The following is a 16,468-nucleotide window of genomic DNA, read 5'->3' on the forward strand; positions in this document are numbered from 1 at the left end:
TAAACGCATATATTAAAAAGGAAGAAAGAGCCAAAATCAAAGATCTAATGGATCAACTGAAGAAGCTAGAAAATGAACAGCAAACCAATCCTAAACCAAGTACAAGAAAGGAAATAACAAGGATTAAAGCAGAAATAAATGACATAGAGAACAAAAAAACAATAGAGAAGATAAATATCACCAAAAGTTGGTTCTTTGAGAAGATCAACAAGATTGACAAGCCCCTAGCTAGACTGACAAAATCAAAAAGAGAGAAGACCCATATAAACAAAATAATGAAGGAAAAAGGTGACATAACTGCAGATCCTGAAGAAATTAAAAAAATTATAAGAGGATATTATGAACAACTGTATGGCAACAAACTGGATAATGTAGAAGAAATGGACAATTTCCTGGAAACATATGAACAACCTAGACTGACCAGAGAAGAAATAGAAGACCTCAACCAACCCATCACAAGCAAAGAGATCCAATCAGTCATCAAAAATCTTCCCACAAATAAATGCCCAGGGCCAGATGGCTTCACAGGGGAATTCTACCAAACTTTCCAGAAAGAACTGACACCAATCTTACTCAAACTCTTTCAAAACATTGAAAAAAATGGAACACTACCTAACTCATTTTATGAAGCTAACATCAGTCTAATACCAAAACCAGGCAAAGATGCTACAAAAAAGGAAAACTACCGGCCAATCTCCCTAATGAATATAGATGCAAAAATCCTCAACAAAATACTTGCAAATCGAATCCAAAGACACATTAAAAAAATCATACACCATGACCAAGTGGGGTTCATTCCAGGCATGCAAGGATGGTTCAACATAAGAAAAACAATCAATGTATTACAACACATTAAAAACTCGAAAGGGAAAAATCAATTGATCATCTCAATAGATGCTGAAAAAGCATTTGACAAAATCCAACATCCCTTTTTGATAAAAACACTTCAAAAGGTAGGAATTGAAGGAAACTTCCTCAACATGATAAAGAGCATATATGAAAAACCCACAGCCAGCATAGTACTCAATGGTGAGAGACTGAAAGCCTTCCCTCTAAGATCAGGAACAAGACAAGGATGCCCGCTGTCACCACTGTTATTCAACATTGTGCTGGAAGTGCTAGCCAGGGCAATCCGGCAAGACAAAGAAATAAAAGGCATCCAAATTGGAAAAGAAGAAGTAAAACTGTCATTGTTTGCAGATGATATGATCTTATATCTAGAAAACCCTGAGAAATCAACGATACACCTACTAGAGCTAATAAACAAATTTAGCAATGTAGCGGGATACAAGATTAATGCACATAAGTCAGTAATGTTTCTATATGCTAGAAATGAACAAACTGAAGAGACACTCAAGAAAAAGATACCATTTTCAATAGCAACTAAAAAAATCAAGTACCTAGGAATAAACTTAACCAAAGATGTAAAAGACCTATACAAAGAAAACTACATAACTCTACTAAAAGAAATAGAAGGGGACCTTAAAAGATGGAAAAATATTCCATGTTCATGGATAGGAAGGCTAAATGTCATTAAGATGTCAATTCTACCCAAACTCATCTATAGATTCAATGCAATCCCAATCAAAATTCCAACAACCTACTTTGCAGACTTGGAAAAGCTAGTTATCAAATTTATTTGGAAAGGGAAGATGCCTCGAATTGCCAAAGACACTCTAAAAAAAAAAAACGAAGTGGGAGGACTTACACTCCCTGACTTTGAAGCTTATTATAAAGCCACAGTTGCCAAAACAGCATGGTACTGGCACAAAGATAGACATATAGATCAATGGAATCGAATTGAGAATTCAGAGATAGACCCTCAGATCTATGGCCGACTGATCTTTGATAAGGCCCCCAAAGTCACCGAACTGAGCCATAATGGTCTTTTCAACAAATGGGGCTGGGAGAGTTGGATATCCATATCCAAAAGAATGAAAGAGGACCCCTACCTCACCCCCTACACAAAAATTAACTCAAAATGGACCAAAGATCTCAATATAAAAGAAAGTACCATTAAACTCCTGGAAGATAATGTAGGAAAACATCTTCAAGACCTTGTATTAGGAGGCCACTTCCTAGACTTTACACCCAAAGCACAAGCAACAAAAGAGAAAATAGATAAATGGGAACTCCTCAAGCTTAGAAGTTTCTGCACCTCAAAGGAATTTCTCAAAAAGGTAAAGAGGCAACCAACTCAATGGGAAAAAATTTTTGGAAACCATGTATCTGACAAAAGACTGATATCGTGCATATATAAAGAAATCCTACAACTCAATGATAATAGTACAGACAGCCCAATTATAAAATGGGCAAAAGATATGAAAAGACAGTTCTCTGAAGAGGAAATACAAATGGCCAAGAAACACATGAAAAAATGTTCAGCTTCACTAGCTATTAGAGAGATGCAAATTAAGACCACAATGAGATACCATCTAACACCGGTTAGAATGGCTGCCATTAAACAAACAGGAAACTACAAATGCTGGAGGGGATGTGGAGAAATTGGAACTCTTATTCATTGTTGGTGGGACTGTATAATGGTTCAGCCACTCTGGAAGTCAGTCTGGCAGTTCCTTAGAAAACTAGATATAGAGCTACCATTCGATCTAGCGATTGCACTTCTCGGTATATACCCGGAAGATCGGAAAGCAGTGACACGAACAGATATCTGCACGCCAATGTTCATAGCAGCATTATTCACAATTGCCAAGAGATGGAAACAACCCAAATGTCCTTCAACAGATGAGTGGATAAATAAAATGTGGTATATACACACGATGGAATACTACGCGGCAGTAAGAAGGAACGATCTGGTAAAACATATGACAACATGGATGAACCTTGAAGACATAATGCTGAGCGAAATAAGCCAGGCACAAAAAGAGAAATATTATATGCTACCACTAATGTGAACTTTGAAAAATGTAAAACAAATGGTTTATAATGTAGAATGTAGGGGAACTAGCAGTAGAGAGCAATTAAGGAAGGGGGAACAATAATCCAAGAAGAACAGATAAACTATTTAACGTTCTGGGGATGCCCAGAAATGACTATGGTCTGTTAATTTCTGATGGATGTAGTAGGAACAAATTCACTGAAATGTTGCTATATTATGTAACTTTCTTGGGGTAAAGTAGGAACATGTTGGAAGTTAAGCAGTTATCTTAGGTTAGTTGTCTTTTTCTTACTCCCTTGCTATGGTCTCTTTGAAATGTTCTTTTATTGTATGTTTGTTTTCTTCTTAACTTTTTTTTCATACAGTTGATTTAAAAAAGAAGGGAAAGTTAAAAAAAAAAAAAAAAAGAAAAAAGACAAACAAGGAAAAAAAAAAAAAAAGATGTAGTGCCCCCTTGAGGAGCCTGTGGAGAATGCAGGGGTATTCGCCTACCCCACCTCCATGGTTGCTAACATGACCACAGACATAGGGGACTGGTGGTTTAATGGGTTGAGCCCTCTACCATAAGTTTTACCCTTGGGAAGACGGTTGCTGCAAAGGAGAGGCTAGGCCTCCCTGTATTTGTGCCTAAGAGTCTCCTCCTGAATGCCTCTTTGTTGCTCAGATGTGGCCCTCTCTCTCTGGCTAAGCCAACTTGAAAGGTGAAATCACTGCCCTCCCCCCTACATGGGATCAGACACCCAGGGAAGTGAATCTCCCTGGCAACGTGGAATATGACTCCCGGGGAGGAATGTAGACCTGGCATCGTGGGATGGAGAACATCTTCTTGACCAAAAGGGGGATGTGAAAGGAAATGAAATAAGCTTCAGTGGCAGAGAGATTCCAAAACGAGCCGAGAGATCACTCTGGTGGGCACTCTTACGCACACTTTAGACAACCTTTTTTAGGTTCTAAAGAATTGGGGTAGCTGGTGGTGGATACCTGAAACTATTAAACTACAACCCAGAACCCATGAATCTCGAAGACAGTTGTATAAAAATGTAGCTTATGAGGGGTGACAGTGGGATTGGGAAAGCCATAAGGACCAAACTCCACTTTGTCTAGTTTATGGATGGATGTGTAGAAAAGTAGGGGAAGGAAACAAACAGACAAAGGTACCCAGTGTTCTTTTTTACTTCAATTGCTCTTTTTCACTCTAATTATTATTCTTGTTATTTTTGTGTGTGTGCTAATGAAGGTGTCAGGGATTGATTTAGGTGATGAATGTACAACTATGTAATGGTACTGTAAACAATCGAAAGTACAATTTGTTTTGTATGACTGCGTGGTATGTGAATATATCTCAATAAAATGATGATAAAAAAAAAATAAAGGCAACATATAACACAAAAAAAAATGTACTTAGAGAACTTTTAATATCATCAAAACAATAAATTATTATGCAGTATTTTGGGGGAGGGGATCTGGTTATTCTCTCTTCTCCTTGATTGAATTCTATATAAAGAGGACTTTACTATAGAATGACTTTTGGTACAAAAAGTAATCCGACCCAAAAGATTTTACAATAGAGATATACATAATCAAAACTAGGGTGCCTTAAATCAACTGGTAATAAAATATTAGAATAGAAAGATTAATAATTACAAAATGGCATACTGTCACTGTTATCAATAATAATCAAAATATCAGAGAAGTGAAAATATTACAGAAGTAAAAGAAGCCCCACGCTTTTTATACTTTCAAGCTGGACTGAAACAAAAACAGGTGGTTTGAATAAAACTTAAAATTATCAGTGATAATTCTAATAACTGGGTCTATATAATAGTAATTCTTCAAAATGAAGCACATAACTGGTAAATAAGAAAATATTTTATCTGAGGGCAATCCGCTGCATTTTAGGCAAATTTAGTTGCTTTATGGGAGGAGTGTCTGATTTATTTCTCTGAGGGCCTTTTAACTGCACTGGCCTCCTTAATGTGAAGGAAGGTGAAAGCCGACTTCAATGTGCCATCACCACTTTGCTGTGAAAAGCACAGGAAAGTGGCCCAGAGAAAACCACAGAGTCCAGTGTAAGCTGTTCTCCAGTGAACGGGAACAAAGCAGAAGTTCGTCAACTGGAACAGAGAGAAAGAATTTGTTAGGGCTCCATATAAACCGAAACCATGAGTTAGCATTCTGAGGAGGTTTGAAACTCACCTGTACAAAAGGCCAGTAAAACAGACCACTCTGGAATACAGAAAAACTATATTAGAGTGCGTATTAATTACACAAAATAATCCCTCGGGTTCAATCTATAAAAGATTAGGAAATAACAGGAAGCAGAATACCAAGGTGTCATTATATTACAGACTAAACTGCTTAAATCAGACTATTTTACTAACCTAAGGCTCTAGAGTAGAGGGGGTACGGGGTTGTGAAAAAGCTGTTGGGTATGAGACATTTTTGTTAGTTACATTCATAGGTCCAGAATGAAAAGTCTATCAGAATCAGTAACAATTTTGGACCGGTTTCTAAATAAAACATATACTTATGAATTGCAATTTTTCTGTTGGCAGAAGCAAATGATGCAGGAATATGTTTATGAAATACTGAATCAATCAATGAATTCTTAAAACTATATACCAAAAAAAAAAAAACAAAAAAACAAAAAAAAATATATACCAAAAACCCCACAACTGTATACAAAACCACTCTTTTGGAATTGTTTGCTAATAATATATTCAAACTACTTCATGCTAAAGAACAAATTTAGCTAACACGTTTGTGTATTACAAAATATTTTAGATATACTTATTTTAACAGGCTTTAAGCTGTACATTCCGGTAAAAAAAAAAAAAGCCATCGTTACGGAGTTTTTATTTAATAAAAATAAAAATTTAATAAGTACAAAAGAAAACAAATAAAAAGCTAGAGGCCTTCAAGACAGTCCTTAAAAGTGGTATTACAGAACAATTATTTTCTTATTTTTTACTAATCTGTATTTTATAGTTTCTATAGTAAACAGTTGCAATAAAAGCTATTTAAAGTATATATTCATTTAAGAATTTACTACTTTAGCAAAAGTGGTCAATGGACTAAACTCAACCATACGTGGGTTTTTACTTCTTATTACAAAGAGTTTCTTGTCAGCTCTCGGGCTCCAATACTATTTCCTACTAAAAGGAAATCAGGGCTCCTTGGAAAAATGACTGATTCCAGGGATGGGGCACAGTAGGTACAATATGAGCCTGTAACAATCTTGTTATTCCAGAAAGTAATGAAGAGGTTAAAAAAATTAAATGTTGGGGGATGTAGGAGCCAGTTTGAAGGAACTTCCATTGGCCAAATCTGGGACAGTCGAGCCCCAAAAATAAACACAGAAAAGAATTATGAAACCATTGGGGGGGGGGGATGGGAATGCCTACATCCATACTGACAATAAATAAATACATAGGTAAATGGGAGAAAAGAGGGGGCTCTCATTTAGAGTAGAACACTGAGTGCCACTTGATGAAGGTGGGATCAGAGTTGGGATTGGAAAATCATCATTTTGCAATCATAACAGTAAAGACTGGTTCAGGCAGAACCATCAACAGATGCTAAATCCAGGGGGGATATTCTGATGGGGAAAAGGGTATTTACTTACCTGGTCCTAAAGTGCCTCCCTGAAGATTACTCATTAGTTTCAAGGGAAAAGACATAACTATACAGTGTGAAATCAGACTCCTTGACATACTATATAACATCTGGATATCGTGTTCCTCCAGATGTGATACCTTGAGGACACAACATCGCCTACGGAGTGGTCCAGCCCAAAATGTCTAACCTGAACCATGAGGAAATATAAGACAAATCCCAAAAGAGGAACATTCTAATTTTTTTAAGCAGGCAGGACCATAGTCTTAAAAAATATCTGTGTTATAAGAGGAAAAAGGGCTGAGTTAATGTTCCAGCTTAATGGGGACTAAAGAGACATGGGAACTAAATGCAATACCTAATCCTAGACTGAATCCTGTATTGGAGGGAAAAGAAATGCTGTGAAGGCCATTATTTGGACAACTGACAAAAGTGGATAATATATTAGATAAAAGTAGTGTATTGGTGTTAAATTTATTGAATTTCATAAATGTACTATGGTTATATAAGAGAACCTTCTTATTCTTAGAAAATAGATACTTAAGTATTTAGGGGTAAAGGGTAATTCTGGGTGCAATTTAGTCTCAAATGATTCAGAAAAACATGGCTAGGTGGGTTGCATGGATGGATAGGTAGGAAGATGGAATGAGCAAATGATTAAACAAATGAGGCAAAATATTAACAACAGGTGAATCTGGGTAAAGGGCATATGGGTTTTCTTTGAACTGTTCATGCAACTTTAAGTTTGAAATTATTCCCAAATAACTTTTTTTGAAAACTATAAAAACAAAGAATGTAATATCAGTCATATTTCTAAGAAATAATATATTTGTACCCTTATATTGCACCCAGTACAAGGACAAAGAAATTGCATGGCATCTGTGCTAAAGAATAAAAATGACCTCACATACTATCTATACGTAAATAAGTAAAGTAGGCACATTCTTCCTACCCCTTCACAAAAGAACCTGGTTAGAGCGGAGGCTGGATCCTCAGCCACAAGCACCAATACTCTCACATACTCCTCAGGCTACAAGAAAGCCTTTGTAACAGATTCGTTTTGGATGTTTCTTTTCTTCTGACACCTACAATTTGTGCTCTTCGTTTCACTGATCAAATCTGAATTGAGTGCCTTGTCGTAACCCGCTTTTTCCCATATCTAGTATCTCTAGTTCTGAACTCTGCCTGTGCATCTTGACTATCCCAAAGGTAGCTGGAATTCAATACTTCCAAAACTGGACTCTTCTATCTTCCTTCTCAAATTGGCTCCCTTTCCACCACCTATGCAATAGCTTAAGCCAGCAATCTGTTGGTCATCCTGACTCATTCTTGTCTTTTACCTTCCACTTCAAATCAAGTATCAAGATCTACTAATGCTACCTCCTAAATATTTCTCAAATTCCTATGCCCACTGCTTTATTATTTTTTATGTGAACTTGGTTACAATAGTCCCCTAACCGGTTTCCCTGCTGTTGTCACCTAAGGGTAGAGTTCAAGGTCCTTGGCATGGTGTTTCCACACTCTCCAAGATCCAAAAACATTTTCGGTTACTCCATAACTTGCATTTTATATTCTAGGAGTACCAAACTGCTATGGTTTCTCCCCTGCAGACAATACTGTCAAATTTTATGCACTCCTGCGTCTGCTCATGCTACTACCCCTAGCATGGCCTTCTCCCAATTATTTGCCTAACCCTGTGGTGTTCTTTAAGGCTCAGCTTAGGCGTTATCTCCCCCAGGAAGTCTTCCTTGATTCCCACCCCACCTCCAAGCTGTGCTAAGTGCCCCTCTCTATAGGAACTGGCACATACTTACAGCGTAACTCAGAGAGTTCTAGTTAATGCTTGTCTATTTATTTATTGATCTATTCCACTAGACTATAATTTCCTTGAGGACAGTATCTGTGTTTTTATGTTTTTTTGTATCTTCCACCAACACCTAGCACAGTGCCTGGCAGATAGATTGTTTATTATGGGAGCTCTTTAGGAAAATACCCAATGGGGCAGGTACCCCCCCCCCACTTCCTTTCATGGGCATAGATGAGACTAACTCATTGTGACCACTGTCCTTTAAAAAGGCATGCAAAGGTTCCCATGTTTCTGCCAAAAAAAAAAAAAAAAAAAGGCAGCCTGCATATCTGCAATAAGAGAGGAGAATCATAAACATCTGCAAATCCCTGCTTGAAGCCTCCTCCTTTCACAGTTTGGCTTGCTTACTCTTTTTTTGAATGTTAGATGTATACATTGCCAAAGGATCTATGATGTAATGGGGAAACGTGTTCCTTTTTCCAAAAGAAGGCAGGAGAAATTCACATTTGAATTTCACCATGGGCCCAAAAGAGTAACAAGAGTTGTAGAACCTCCTTTCCCTGTGATAACAGACCCCTGAGTACCTGGGCCCAGGGGAAGAGTGGGACTTAAAACCTCCCTGTCCGTCTGCCTCCAGTCCTCAAGTGGGAGATGCTGGTTTAGGAGCACAGGCTCATTCAACAGAAGACAATGGAAGCAATTGCAGGGATAGCCAGAAATAGCCTGATACTACTTCTGATGGAATTTAGTGCATGTGAAACCCTTGGCCGGTCTGTGTATCTTCCAGAGTCCTGAAAAGTCATCTCACTGAGATTAAAAGAATCAAACATGTTCTAGGCCAGAGAGAGAAGGCATCCCTGATTTTGCCAGGCCTTAAGGATACTTGAGGATATTTTACTTAACTAAATAAAAATGTATTAGATTGGATTGAATGTCTTTGTTCTGAGAAAACAGTGTAACACAATAGCCCTGGGAAATATTACCTTTCTCTGTAAATATCTTTGTGATGTTTAGAAGGTTCTTTCACAGAGACTCAGCAGAATGTACACCTGGAAACACTGGCACTGAATGTGGGAACAAGTCCATCAAACTACTCACATTCTAGTATTACCATTTTGGAATAATCCCTTTGGCTCCAAAGTTCACTACATAACTTGTTATCACTAATACCAAAAAATGTAATAAAGTCAGAAATCATTGCAAAAATTGACTAAAACTCAGAGATATTCCTTTCCTATGCATGAAAAATATAGACTCTTAAAGCCTTTTCTCATTCATCCCTCAAAAAAAATTTAAGACCTCCACAAAAATATTAAACTCTTGTGCCTAACAAATGAGAGCTCTAATTTAAGAACATTTTTATTAAAATTTATCTAATGTTGAAAATACACAAAAAGATTTTGATTACATTTTTAAAAGTCTGCCTTACCTTATATGTATTCCAAAATTTCTGTTTCAGGTCCAAAAATATGTCATCCTTTCCCTGGAGAATACTCATACCTATTTGCAAAAACATATACCAAAAGAATTTTAAAATATTCACTAGGAAGATAATTGTATAACAGCTCATGTTCAAATTTCCTATCTCAAAATGCAAGAGTAACCACCACTATCACTTACTTAATATCTCCTTTCTGATCCAACAGTGAAAAGAGAAACATAATCTCCATTCTGAGACTATATAAAATTTTAAAGGAATGATAAATATGGAGTGGGAATAGCAGGATATAGAATTATAGCAGAATGATTATTTTTTAAAAACTAAGAGAATTCACAAAGCACACTTGTTAAGATAGTGGGACTGTGGTGATTTTTTTTTCTCTTTTCTACATTCCAAACTTTTGTGAAATTTTTAAAATAAAAAAATTAATTTCATTCTTTAAAAACAAACAAACAAACCACTGATGGACTCTATTCCAGAAACCACAGGTTTCCCTTCAGTGTTATTCTAGTCAGAGTTCCAAAGTACAGCACCAACTCAGCCTTTCTAAAAACACTTTGAAAACACCGGTCTTTAATATCCCTGAAAAGAAATTCAGGGAGCAAGGACAAAACCCTCCTATTTCAGGAAGGGTGTAAAAATGAGGGTGCTTTAGAAATTCTTCCCCTACCCTACTAGGAGGAAGGGAAAATAAGGGGGAATCTTAGAATCAGACTTATGAGAAAAACCCTGCCAAATAATGATAATACGGTATTCTGCTTAACTAGCATCAATTAAATGTTACGTACTTTATGTGCCTTATTTTATTTGACCTTCGTAACAATCCTGCAAGGTAGGTACAGTTACAGAGGAGGAAAAGAGCTCAGGGAGGTTAACAGCAGACCCAGACCTGCCCAGTTATCTGATTCCCAAACAGAGACTTTGTCGTAATTACTACACTGGCTCCCCAAAGTGGCCCCGGCACAAATGATCACCTGATTCATGCAATTTCCAAGTCGGAAGTGCCTTGAAGAAACATCCATTCCACTCCCTCCCACCTTCCCCCTTCGCTTTAACATGGGCAGAGGGAAACTGGGCCAGAAATCTGAAAAGCAAAACAAAAGAAGCAATTGGGGCAGGAATCTGCTTCAGTGGCCTCAGGCCTGAACCACAGGCCTCTTCAAGCCCCCGATACTGCAGCATCTCCCATTAGTGTAGCATCTTTCAGGTTTCCGGGACACTGACAACACTATCACCATTAGGGCATCATGGATAAGAAGTGGCTCAGAGCACGGATTCTACTGACTCTGGGCAAGTCACTTAAGCCCTTCGAACCTCAGTTTCCTTATCTGTAACATGCGGATAGTTAAGAGTTCCTGCCTCACTGGGTTGTTTGAAAATGAAATGGGAATCTGGTCTCCAAAGCCCCAGCTCCCAAACTCTTCCACCAGTGTTCAAGGCCACCGTGTGCAAATCCAGTCCCTGAGTAACACTCTGTGTCCAGGCACAGATTTTCTGATAAACTGGGGGGCCCCCTGCCCTCAGGTTGTCCATCCTCCTGACCCCATAGAACCCTTCAACCATGGGATTGACCAAAACTGCAACAGGCAACCATGTCCTTCAGGTTTCCTGTGGGGTTGGTGGGGCACCCGAAACTAGGATCCACGGGCAAGAAAGGTGACTTGCCCACCCTTATCCAGTTTAGAAGGTACAGACAGCTCCCGATGGATGCCCCCTCCCATTTGGGGGGGGGCAGCAATCCCCCATGCCAAGGCTGGGCCCAGGATCCCTGGGGACAATTTTCTGAGGGAAAAGTTGCCCTTTCCTTCCGTGCCCCCTCCAATTCCTCAGTACATCTCCCCCAAGGCTCTAGACGATGCTATGGTGATGGGGATCACACAGCCTCTCCACACTTTCTTGGTATTTAGGAGGGTAGAAAACGTTCCCAGGGCAGATTTTCTGAGGAAGGTGGATCCCCAGACCATCACTGGTATAAGAGCCCTCCTTGGCACGGGTCCAAGATGCCCTCGCATTTTCTGTGGGTTTTGACACGGGGTGGGGACGCCCGCGGGGAGATCTAGTTACCCAGGCAGGCTGGGTATGAATTTTCTGGGGACCCAAGCCCTACCTCGGGTTCCACCCGCTCTTGCCCTCTGGTTGTGGGTCCCCTCACATGTTGATGTGGAGAAGGGGGCCCGCCCGCAGGCGGAAGGTCCTGGAGCCCCTTTGGATTTTCCACGGGAGTTGCAGATGCTATGGGGTTAAGAGAGGGCTCCTCGCATTCCAGTGGGGCCTTTTTGGGGGTAAATTGTAGAACCCCCCCCAGCCCTCGACCTAAGCCCCAGGCCCACGGAAAACCCGTCCCAACCCCAGACACATTCGCCCCCGGCCTCTCCTGCCACCGGCTCCCCAACTTCTCCCCCTCAGTCCCCGGCCCCTAGTCCGGGTTGCTAAATCCCTGGCTCCTCAGAGAGCCTCCAGTCCCGGGTCTCCAGCCCCCTGACCGGCTCGCGCCCCGGGCCCGCCCTCACCGGCGTAGAAGGCCGAGACAGCGACCGGCGCGGCGATCGCCTGGTCGCACAGCACCTTAGCCAACACGGCGCGCGGCGCACGGCCCGGCAGCGCGCGCTCCAGCTGGCGCAGCCACACGTAGTTGAAGTTGCCGTGGAAGGCCACGGTCACGGTGGCCACGCACCGCGTCTGGCGCCAGTCGGTTGGGCCTCCCCGCAGCCGCTGCTGCAGCGCATCGCCCGCCGAGAAGAGCGCGGCGTAGAGCAGCACGTTCGAGGGCCACGGGTAGCGCCGGGCCACGCGCGGCAGTGCCCGCCACCAGCCCGCCATGCCCGCGCGCCGCGGGCGCCGCCAGCCAGCCCCGGCGCTGCACTGCCGACCCGGCCACGCCCGCCGGCCGCCCCCTGCGCTCCGCGCCAACGCCGCAGCCGCTGCCACCTCCACTCCACCTCCACCTCCACCTCCACCTGCCTCTTCCGTCGCAGGAGAGCGATTGGGCCCCCTACCACCCTAAGTCCGCGCAGTCCAATCCCGTAGTCTCGGTGGCGGGTCTGCACTAGAAAAGTGGCCGGTTCGCATAATGCATGACTCCATTTATATGAAATGCCTAGAACAGGCAAATCCATGGAGACAGAAGGTAGATTATTGGTTACCAGGGGCGGGGGTGGGGGGAGGGGAAGGGGTCCGGGGAGCGACTGCGTACTGGGCACCGGGTTCCTTATCAGAGTGTGATGAACATGTCCTGGAATTAGATAGCGGTGACGGTTGCACAACCTTGTGAACACACTAAAAACCACTGAATTGTACACTTTGGTGAATTTTATGGTATGTGAATTGTATCTCAGTTTTTTTAAAAAGGAAAAATAAGAAATACCAAATCTCAGTTTCCAAAATGGTGGTGAATTTTACATGTCTGTATGCAAGGAGATGCATGCATTCAACACCCACAATACACTAGCTGATTATGTAACTTTGCTTGGAAACTGTCAAAAGTTAAGAAGTCATGAGGTGGAGCCCAATAGGCTTACGGCCTTCTCCCCTTCAGAGTTTGTGCCTCAACATCATCTCCTGAAACATGCTGGGCTACCAGGCATTATCCCAGAAGCAGGGACGGGGGAACGCAACAGATAAACTCTCCTGCCTTGTGAAACTCAGTTTTTCCTTGCTTCTTTTCCTGCGTTTTTTTTTTTTTCTTCCTTTAGTCATATCCAACCACATTCTCCTTCTCCTTTTTCTCCCTTTTATTGGTTTGTCCTATTTTATTCCATTTTTAATTTTTTTAACTTTTCATTTTTAAATAATTTCAAGCTGACAAAAAAGTTGCAAAAATAGTGCAAAGTTCCTGTATACCCTTCACCCAAGCTTCCCCAAATATTAACTTTTACATAACCATAGTACAATTACCAAAGCCAAGAAATAAGCATTGGTGCAATACTATTACCTAATCTATTGTGCTTATTCAAATTATTGCCAGTTGTTCCACTAACTTTCTTTTCCTGGCCCAGCATCCAATCTTGAATTACATTGCATTATATTGAGTTGTCCTAGCTTCTTAGTCTCCTCCAAGGGACTCTAGCCAGTTCTTTTGTAGCGTCCCCCAGTTTGCCATTCCCAAGAATTAAAAAAATTCTTGGGAATCTGCCTGTTTGAGTGTTCTTTGAATCTTTCTGTCTGCCCATTTACCAATTTCTACCCCTGTCCTCTTCTGTCCTTGTCACTGATCTCAAGCAAATCATTCTGTCAGACTCCTTCCAGCTAGGCAGGCTTCTAGCTCACCAAAACATCTCTTTCTTATTACTTATATCCCCTGTATTAGTTTTCTATGCTGATATACCGAATTACCACAAATGTGGGAGCTTGAAACAAATTTATTCTCTTACCGATCTGGGGATCAGAAGTTTAAATTTCACAGGACTGCATTCCTTCAGGAGGCTACAGGGGAAAAGCGGTATCCTTGCCTTTTCCAGCTTCTAGAGGCTGCCCCCATTCCTTGGCTGATGGCTCCATCCTCCATCTTCAAAGTCAGCAGCATAGTATCCTCCAATCTCTCTCTCTCCGTTTCCATTGTCTGACTCTGACCCTTCTGCCTTGTGATTGCATTAGGCCCACTCACCCAGATAATCCAGAATAATCTTCACATCTCCAAACCCTTAACTTCATTATATCTGCAAAGTCCCTTTTGCCCATGTAAGGTGACATAGTGACAGGTTCTGGGGATTAGGACATGACACCTTTGGGAGTCGTTTATTCAGCCTCCCATACTCATCTTTATCTAGTCTTCCTTCTCTTCACTCTTTCTGGTTGCCCCTAATAATAATTGATTGTGTCAGCTGAAATCAAACCACCCATTTCTCAACACATACAGGTTAGGACAATCTGCTTGTCCAGATACTTGCTCGTTCATAAGTATTTATTGAGCACCATTATGTACCAGGTCCTGAAATATGTAATGTGGAAAGGATTTGTATTTGCAACACTTTAAAAAAAACCTAATTGCTGCCTACCATAGAGGAAATTATTATGGCTCTGTTAAAAAGAAATTCCTTAATGATTCGTATATAATTTCCTTAGCCAAGATAATTAGAGAAAAAGAGATAGAGCAAAATTGGACTCCTCAAAAGGGAGACCAGAAACAGGAAATTAGGGTGAGGGAGAGAATAGGAATTGTCAGGTAAAATACAGGATGCCTAGTTAACTCTGAATTTTAGATAAACAATGAATAATATTTTAGTATACATATATTGCGGGCAATATTTGGGATGTACTTATACTTAAAAAATTGTTATTTCTCTGAAATTCAAAGTTAACTAGACATCCTATATTTTGTTTATTTATTAATGTATTTTTCTAAATCTGGCAACCCTCAGTGGGATGGCACTAAGTTTGTTGAGTTCCTGCTTTGCCTCACTTCTCTGCTAGATGCTCTAATATACTGATTTGCTTCCTTTTCGCAGTTGGTAACAATCTGTATAAGCATATATCCTCCAAAATCTATGGTGGTCCTTTATCAAGCAGCTCAACATATTTAATGGGAGTTGAAAGAAAGAGAAATGAATTAATAGAAATCTTAGATGGTTTTGTAAGTATTGCTGTATACTTGTCTCCTCTTAAAAGCGATAAGAAATTCAGTAGCTAAAAACAATCAAACTCCAGCAGATGCTGAAGAACTCCCATAGCCTTTCGCAAGAGGAGATGCTCTGAAATAAACTAATTCATCACGCTGATGCTTCAGAAGCTGTGATTCAGAGCCCTCCAGCAATAATGAGACAACACATGCATGTGACATTAATATCCCTGAACAGTGGGGGTTGGCTGGAGAATATAATGCTACATTAAAATGTAAAAGGGGAGTTTTGTTAAGTGATCTTTCAGCAGGGATTGAGTGCTGACATGAGAACTGAGCTTCAATTTACAGCTAAAGATCACATTAAAAATACATTAAGATAATTACAATGAAGCTTATTGTAACTGTTATTATTTCATCTGATTTAAATGAACCGTGGCTTAATAAGAACCACCAAGTGGGCCAGTGTCTAAAATCTTCTGATTTCTCATGTTAATACTGAAATTTTTACTGACAAACAAAAGGCTACTATACTTAAAAGGCTCAGGACCAACAGGCCTGTTTTCCAATGAGCAGATGAAGCAATCACGTAAGGCCATCCCTCAAAAAAGCATTGAAGTCCCTCGTTCCCCTTCGACATGGCACCTCTGAGACACCAGTTTGCCTGCGGGTGTGGACACAGAGCCGGAAAGTGAAGGAACTGTCTTCCTTCTTGTCAACTGAAATGAGACTCGAGGGAAGCTGGCAAGGAAAGGTTATCTAATCATCCCTCCTTCATCATGTCCTTACCCAGCCATCCGTTCATTCCAGAACTTAGCCCTTCCATCCTAGTGGCAACTCGGCAATTTCTCCACCAGCAATCTGATTGGAAGGGGGTGCACTGATTTGAAGCTTGGTTTACCCAACAAGCACAAGGTGTTTTCTTAGAGCATGTCTAAGATCAATAAATACAGCTATACTTTATGCACACTTGCCATTTATTTTCTTTCTAAAAAATTATTTTTATTTGGATGGGCTTGGGTGGGTAGGATTGAAATTATGGGGATGGGTGTAGGAGGCTCACGCCCTATCTGAATGTATACACAGAGGGAAAGAGAGAGAGAGAGTGTGTGTGTGTGCTCTGCAGCTGGGAAAGCAAGTAAGAAGGGAGGT

The 16,468-nt window shown here is 40.7% G+C and overlaps 1 protein-coding gene across 3 annotated transcripts; it reads right to left on the reverse strand.

Moving 5' to 3' along the window:
• Positions 1-4,295: 4,295 nt before the first annotated feature.
• MPV17L (MPV17 mitochondrial inner membrane protein like) lies at positions 4,296-12,900 on the reverse strand. 3 transcript variants are annotated; one of them, XM_037815326.1, is made up of 5 exons: positions 12,724-12,900; positions 10,737-10,846; positions 9,751-9,821; positions 5,096-5,125; positions 4,296-5,013 (listed from the first exon to the last, which is right to left on the reverse strand). In XM_037815326.1, the coding sequence occupies exons 1-5, from the start codon at positions 12,876-12,878 to the stop codon at positions 4,834-4,836; spliced, it is 546 nt and encodes a 181-aa protein (XP_037671254.1). In that variant the 5' UTR covers positions 12,879-12,900; the 3' UTR covers positions 4,296-4,833. The 3 variants fall into 3 exon arrangements, with proteins under 3 accessions (XP_037671254.1, XP_037671253.1, XP_037671255.1); XM_037815325.1 differs by lacking the exons at positions 10,737-10,846; positions 12,724-12,900 and adding an exon at positions 12,273-12,636; XM_037815327.1 differs by lacking the exons at positions 9,751-9,821; positions 10,737-10,846; positions 12,724-12,900 and adding an exon at positions 12,273-12,645.
• Positions 12,901-16,468: the final 3,568 nt, after the last annotated feature.

Source organism: Choloepus didactylus, chromosome 21 (genome assembly GCF_015220235.1).
Source record: "Choloepus didactylus isolate mChoDid1 chromosome 21, mChoDid1.pri, whole genome shotgun sequence".
NCBI lineage: Eukaryota > Metazoa > Chordata > Mammalia > Pilosa > Megalonychidae > Choloepus > Choloepus didactylus.

Coding starts and splice junctions, on each gene's coding strand:
- MPV17L (XM_037815325.1), bottom strand. CDS start 12,582: ATGGCGGGCTGGTGGCGGGCACTGCCGCGCGTGGCCCGGCGCTACCCG. Junction 5,126..9,750: donor AATTTTGGAATACATATAAG/GTAAGGCAGACT, acceptor TCTGTATTCCAG/AGTGGTCTGTTTTACTGGCC. Junction 5,014..5,095: donor TTTACTGGCCTTTTGTACAG/GTGAGTTTCAAA, acceptor TCTCTGTTCCAG/TTGACGAACTTCTGCTTTGT.